At 43.1% G+C, this 7,301-nt stretch overlaps 1 protein-coding gene across 1 annotated transcript in view; it reads left to right on the top strand.

Annotated features, from left to right (window-relative positions):
- Positions 1-1,363: 1,363 nt before the first annotated feature.
- The window catches only part of IQCA1 (IQ motif containing with AAA domain 1), a 114,294-nt gene continuing 108,356 nt past the window's right edge, over positions 1,364-7,301 (top strand). Inside the window, exons 1-2 of the mRNA XM_009873806.1 lie at positions 1,364-1,675; positions 5,336-5,449. Of these exons, the coding sequence (XP_009872108.1) occupies positions 1,364-1,675; positions 5,336-5,449 (426 nt within the window). The remainder of the gene's footprint in view (positions 1,676-5,335; positions 5,450-7,301) is intronic.

The following is a 7,301-nucleotide window of genomic DNA, read 5'->3' as shown; positions in this document are numbered from 1 at the left end:
TAATACACAAGCACTCCCTCAGTGCTGCTCAGACCAGGAGGAGATCTGCTCTGAAAGCTCATCTGACAGAGGCAGGGCCTTTGACTGTGTCCATCCTTCTTCGAGAGGCTCTAGGAACAGCAAGTGTTAGCTTGGTTAAGCGCGTGGATGGGTCTGGGTTGCACCATTGAGGCCAGTGGTCATTATCTCTAAGTCAGCTTTCCCTGTTAGCTTAGCCCACTGTTTTCCTCTCCTCCTGCAAACCTGGCAACATGAACCATTTTTCTCCCAGCATAACTTAGAGTTGGTGCAGAAGAAATTTCTTTGCTCTGCTAGGAAAGAAATATTTTCCTAGACATAAGATTTTTTTGATACTTGTTACTCCCAAGAGAGAGACTCCACCTGGCAAAGAGAGGTTACAAAGCAAAATAGGTCCTAAAAGTGCCTTTCACTACCACAGATGTTAGCATCTTTCAGCGGCAAACTTGCTGTTTAAGCCCTTCTCTGAATGAAAGCCTTATTGGCCAGAGTCTATTTCTTGCTCCTTTGGGATGATTTCCCATGATATTCCTCACCGATCTGCTTTTACCATGAAAAGCCACTGACAGCCAGTCCATGCTCACATCAGAGCTCCACCAATTCCTACCAAAACTAGCACGACAGCAGCATTGTCGCTTCTGGAGATGAATCTGGCCTTAGGCGACATCCACGTCACACAATGCCCTAGCCACTGGACCAAGCATTTAGCAATTGCTTGGAGTGCAACAGTTGCTACCATAGAAATAAATGATTTTCCCCGCTTTGCATTTGAAATAACACCCACAGCTACACTCTTGCATTGGCACCAATACAGACCTTACCCTACAGTTAGCTCTGAGCAACCATTTCAGACAGGCAGAAAAATCCTAGAATCATTCAGGTGTGGGAAAGCAACACACACTTTAGAAACATCAATTTGTTCTAATCCCAAATATTCAGGGACCTAAAATAGACCGATCTTCCTCCATCATAAGGGCTTTGAGGTGGAGACACCTTTTCTATTAAATCATCATCTCGGTATAACTGAATGAAACAGCTCTATCAAGGTTGCAGCTTCTAGCATATGTTAAGGACAAAGTTGAAAAGTTTTAAGCTTCTAGGCTTTCATTAAAAAAACAGCATTCAAAGATTTCTGTTTCTAAAAACAATCAAAAAACCTTTTGCTAATGGTTTTTAAAATACATTGTAGTTAAAAAATCTCTTCATAATTGCAGTGGCTCACATTTCCAGGCTTGCTTCTTTTGAGAAATTCACACACACAGAGCCCTGGCATCACTTTGTGCTAACTCTTGTTTTCATGTCGAGTTAACAGAGTCTTCTCTTTTCAATTAGCACTTACAATAAGATGTGGGCAGATGCCCAGAAAGACATTGACATCCAGCTCCAGAAAGAAAGAGAGGAGTCCAGCCGGCCGGAGATCGACCTTGTGAAAGTATTCAACATGTTAGCCACTTTCTACATCAAATACATGCAAATCTTCCGAAACTTGGAGATGGCCCATGACCAACTCATTCACCGGCAGAAGCGGGCAGCGATTCAGCAAGTGCTAGATGGCGTGATTGGCCGGATCCTGGAAATAAAGAAAGAGATGGTGCAGCTGGAGAACTCAGAATTTCATTACATTGATAATATCCTGGAAGATCTAAAGCTTCTCCCGGTGAGTCTACCTCTATTATCAGGAACATTGCCTAGCCTGTATTCTAAGGATAGTCACATTTATTTGCAGTCTGTGAAGCTCCAGCAAGTGATGTAGCTTTCCTGCACAGTCACTAGTGTCCTGGGTGATCGGTAATTGTGGCATTTTTATTAAAGGTCAGTGTACATTTGATTTACGATGAGCATTATATGTTGGACCAAGATTTTAAAAGCTAGTCTCCTTAATCAACATTTCTGCTTCTCCATGACAGCTCAGGCTCTGTGGATCTTTCTCTTGTACGTGTCCTGAAGTTGTATTTATTAACATGGACAGTTTTGTTGGCACATTGACTTTGCCTGATATTAACCTGGGATTAAATAGCAGACGAGGAACTGATAATTCAGATGCAGCCCACTTTGGTCTGCCCTTTGCATCACTGTGAATCAGCCTGGCCCCAGGCCTCCTCCAGAGCTTATGGGCGATGCTAAACGTTTCATAATCTGGTCTGCTAGTTCGTTGTGCAGCAAACTAGTAAAATGAGAAATCTGAGACAAGTCTCTTATTGTAAAGGAGGCAGGAGCCGGGAGCACATTCAACATCCAGGGTTCAGGACTGCCTGATGTAAAAGCAGCCCCCTGACACAGACAGCCCACAAACCAGATGGGTACGACAACCTTAAAGCCGTGATTTTAAAAGCAGGATGAAACGTTGGATGCCGAAAGGTGATTACTTCTCTCGCAGACAGCTCCACCTATTGTCAAATTCAGGTACCGCTGCTTTTCTGAAGAAAAAGAGTTGGTGAATAACTGCTTCTTTTCAGGATCCCACTTAAAACGTCAGATGTTTCTATATTTCACTCTGCAAATTTAGGACAGTAATTGCCCTGAATTTTCGCCAGCTCTTTACCTTCTGCCTTAATTGCAGCAGAGAACTATTTTAAACTATGAGGAAGACGTACTAGAGAGTACAAACACATCTCCAGGGAAACTGATCCATCACATCATATTTTGAAATCATTAAGCACTGCTGTTTTCATGACTTATCAGCAGATCCACCTGCAGCAAAAAGTTGGCAAGTCTGAAAAGTCATGCTCGACATCTAGTAAAAAACCAAGCATAAATCCAAATTCCTGCACCACACCTTAATTTTAAGGAGGCATGACATACCTACCTACCACCAAAAAAAAAAAAAGTCACTGAAAATATATCCTTCTTTTTCAAAGAAAACATCATTTTCCATATTGGACAGGAATACAGATTTATGGTTTGGAGTTTTTTAATAAGATAATCAGATATTCTTGGTTACCAAACAAAATTACTGGCCAGTACTTGAGAAATAACTTCTATTTATTAAAGAATCTGCTCAGAAAGGATATCTCTAGTCCTTCCTCTCACAGTATTGTCATAGGCTAAAATCCAGCATGATTATAGCAGAGTAGTCTCATAACTTACGCAATGATATTGCATGTTTTTCACTCTGTCACTGCAAAGCCAAGCTTCATCTTTCTTTAGTTCAGTGCCTCATGTTTTTATACAATTGCTTTCCAACACTCAATCACTCCATTTCCTGGGGTAATTGGGAAGGTATTTGGATACACAAATCCCACGTGGATCCGGGAGTGGCTGAAAAGCTGCGAATTTGACTTGAGGATAAATATCACAAGCTTAACTTTTCAATGCTAGCCCCCAAAAAGAGAATATGCAGAGAAACAGGCTCCTGTATTATGGCTTTGATGTCATCTTAACGCTCAGTAAGTCACAGTTCTGGACCACTTGCAAGTAATGCCCAGGTTACACATCAGGGATGTTTATCACCCCTACGCGGGCTGACTCGCACTGCTACCTGACAGCCTTCTCATCCTGTGTGAGGTTGTCCACACAAACCACTTGATTTCTTATACCTAGAGACAACCAGATTTGTGATCCCTCCTGGAGCAATCTGCACTCTTAAAATACAACATAGAATCATTTCCATTCAACAATCAAGGATGTTGGAAGGTGCAAACAGGGAGCGTAACAGGACAAATATTTAGAAACTGTAGCAGATCAGACTTCTAACGTTGATAAAATCAACATGGATAAACACAGTCCTACTTGGAAACTTTTTTATGCTGCCATACCCTGGAGGTGTTTAAGGCAAGGCTGGATGTGGCACTTAGGGCCATGCTCTAGCCAGTGTGGTGGTGCTGGGTCACAGGCTGGGCTTGATGATCTCGGAGGTCTTTTCCAGCCTCAGTATTTCTGCGATTCTGTGAATAGGGATGTCCCAGTCTGCACTGTGCAACTGAGAGAATTAGTAACGAAAGCTTCAAGTTGGCAGTTCGCAGAGGCTGTTTTCATTGGCCACAGCCCTCCCTGCAAATTCTTGCTCTAGGAGTTGGAAAGCCTTAGACCTCTCAAGCAGCACATTTACCCCATGCCTGTATCATGGCAGATGCCGTGCGTGTTCCATGCAGCCAGCACTTTTCTACTTCATATCTGTCCACACCAAAGCTGGTGTCGAGGCTGCAAAGGATCAAGTCAAAGATCTCCCTGAGCAGGTCGAAGCCAACTGGTTCCCTAGCAGACAGACAGAGAGCACTGGTAATCACGCAGCATCATCTTGTGCCTGCTTAAGCTCCTTGGGCAAAAGGACCAAGTGCCTGTATATACCTAGGAACAAATTATTGTGTAACATGACCGTACAACTCCTCGTGAGTTAACACCACTGGGTAACTAGTGCCTGTCTTCCCCATCCCTCCCTTCTCTCCTCCTGAGTAAGTCATTTGCTTGAGGAAATACTCTAGATATTCCTGGAACAGTACACAGGGAACATGGCACCACTATGAACCAGACCTATGAAGATACGTTGTCCACTCCCTCAAAGAAATATACTTGCCAGTGAGTAGTCACGAAGAGTTGCACTGAAGTCTAGAGATGCAGAACAGGTTATGTCACTCCGCAGCTTCTGAACTTTGGGGGAGTTTCTTTGTCTTCCTGTCTGTGTCTTTTTTCACTTCTCAACAAGAGCAGAATTCTAAAGGAAAAGAGTTGGTAGAAATGTGAATCAGTTATACCTTTTTAATGATAGAAACAAGTAAAGACAGCCACTTATAGACTGGATGCGATGATCTCAGAGGTCTTTTCCAGCCTCAATAATTCTGTGATTCTAATCACACCTGATTTTGAAAGGTGACTGAGATATCCCAGTCGCAGACGGTGACAGTTTGTCTAGAATTAGAAATACGTGTAGACAAACAGAATTGTGCTTTGGTTCCTTGTAACAGTTAAAAAAAATGCAAGAGAATGGTCTATTCTTCATGTTGATTAAAAAAAGAAGTGGGATAATCATACAACCAGAGGTACTCAATTCAGTGAAAATTAAGTTTAAATTTCCGGCAACTGTGCCAAATATTTTAACAGTTTGATAATATAATTGAGCCATTATATTTTTTAAAAAAAATATATATTTCTGGGCTGCTATGGTTCAGAAACTGGGTTGATTTATTTGTTTTTGTTGAATTAGGCCTTAAGTAATTGCAGAGTAACAGCTCAGCAGCTGTTACAGAGGTCAAATTCCCCAACACTCCAAAGTGCTCAACATTTCAGTGTAATTTAATTGCTTTGTAAAGGTGTTCAATTAATAAGTAATGTGATTTTAATGCAGTTCTGAAAAGTATCTCATGACTATTTCTTCCTCTAGGAAGACATAGAAGTACCTATCCCAAGGTATTTTGTTAAAGAAAATCTAGAAGTCCTGCAGGAGAGGGAGAAACTCCTTGATCAGATTTTGCTTGACACTGGATTGCAAGTACAGGTAAGCGTGCCACATACCTGCAGAATAACACGATTAACTTTTTTAGTTTATAGCCACACGTGTCTGAACACTGAGCCACTGAAGTGAAAAGTACGTTCATAGCAATTAGGAAGTAAAAGTTTATTTAAACGTAAGGCACAAATAGAAGGGAGCATAGACTTTTCCTGTCTAACAGTGTCCAGTCACATCTTGAATCTAGTTGAGACCAAAGTGAATCAACTTTGCTTTACATGTGCAAGAATGTCAGAGAAAGGGCAGCACCATGGCCAGGTTTAGGAGGTGCTTTATTTGTCTTACTAGCTCTCATCACGTAATTAGATCAGAAATCAAGTTGGGCTTAACTTTTACTGAACCAGGATCCTTGACTGGAACAGGCAAAATTCAAGAGTTCAGGTCAGCACAACTGTTAGCATTCAGTTGTTTATAACCTCTGAACAATGACTGCAGTCTCTTCTGGAGAGCTGCAGCTGCTAGGAGGAGTAGAAAATTGAATTTTGGCAGAGCAGAAGTCATTACAGAGAAGTACATGAGCGCTCCAGTGAAGAGTGTTCTGGATTTGATATACTTTTGACCTTTTAGAGATGGCGCGTTGCCTACAAGCAGTCGTTGCTAACCCCTGGAAGTAAACAACCGTGCCACACGGCTCGTCAACTTCAATGCATGGATGTTATAGCCATAAGAGACAGTCCTGACCAGGCCACTTAGACAAACTGCGGCACTACCCCAGCCCTGGAATTCTGCACCAGTAACCGTGCTGGTGGGGAATGTCTGTGTATTGATCCCGCGAAGGAACGGAGGGAAGGTTCCCAGGGAAGGAAACAACACCGGTCAGACAGAGGCAGTCGGCAGAGACACAGCGCAGGCTCTCTCTGCTGGATTATTTTAACGGGCAGCTGCAGTCCTCTTGGCCTCCACAGTAAATCTCTGAGTAAATTCTCTGCTTTTCTAGTAGTCTGACCTTGGTCTGTGGAGATCCTCTGTTTCGGCACGTTTTATTTCCCACAGTTCTGCTCTCATCCCTTGTCAGCGAGGCACCTATCACAGCTGAGACTCTAGTGTGTAGCCAGCTCACCAGGAAGCACCAGGCTCCTGAACTTTGGGCTCCAGTAAGGTCCGGGTCTCTCTTACCAGGATGCCACAGGAGAGGCACAGGATTCAACAAACATGAATGAAGTAATCTCACATAGTATGAGTCCACCCAGTGCCCTGCGCTGCACTTCCAGTTCAGTTGCCATCGGGCTTGCTAGAGGCTTGTCAGCACTTCTGCATGCATCATAGCAAGCCGGGTACGCTCAGGAAATCCTGACCGCTGTGTGACAGACCACTGTATTCTTCAGTGTCCGTGGCAGTGCCGTTACAAGCAGTCTAACATAAATCAAAAACAGTGGAGTTCATCAGAGGAGTCTGCTCGGCAAATCATTTGTCCTTCGATGTAGTTCTGTTCTAGAAAGCCCAGCTGAAAGCATACGATAGTGAGCTTGACACCATACATATAGAAGCATTAAACGTGAACTGTCTCCAATCAGGGGATTAGTGTCAAGAAAGGACGATAATTCAGCTTTTCCATGGGGAGCGTGAGGGGTTAACAAGAGTTCTCAGGAGTGAGAAGGGGGACTACCTCTCTCCAGCTGTTCTGTTCCAATATATTTTTCTCTGAGCTCTTCTACTCGGGCTGGGCTGACTCAGAACAGGCCATCCTTCCAGTCAGCAATAGAGCTGAGATCCCAACAGCACATCCAGAAACAAGTCCCTTCAGCAAAATAAAAGGAAGACATTCCATAGCCTAAGAAATTCTCCTTTTAATAGGACAGAGCCCCGTGGGTCTTTGTATCTTTTCTCTCAAATTGAAGTT

This window comes from Apaloderma vittatum, unplaced genomic scaffold (assembly GCF_000703405.1).
Source record: "Apaloderma vittatum isolate BGI_N311 unplaced genomic scaffold, ASM70340v1 scaffold7077, whole genome shotgun sequence".
Classification (NCBI taxonomy): Eukaryota; Metazoa; Chordata; class Aves; order Trogoniformes; family Trogonidae; genus Apaloderma; species Apaloderma vittatum.
Note: the sequence above shows the minus strand (reverse complement) of the source record. Positions and strands in the feature narration are given on the sequence as shown.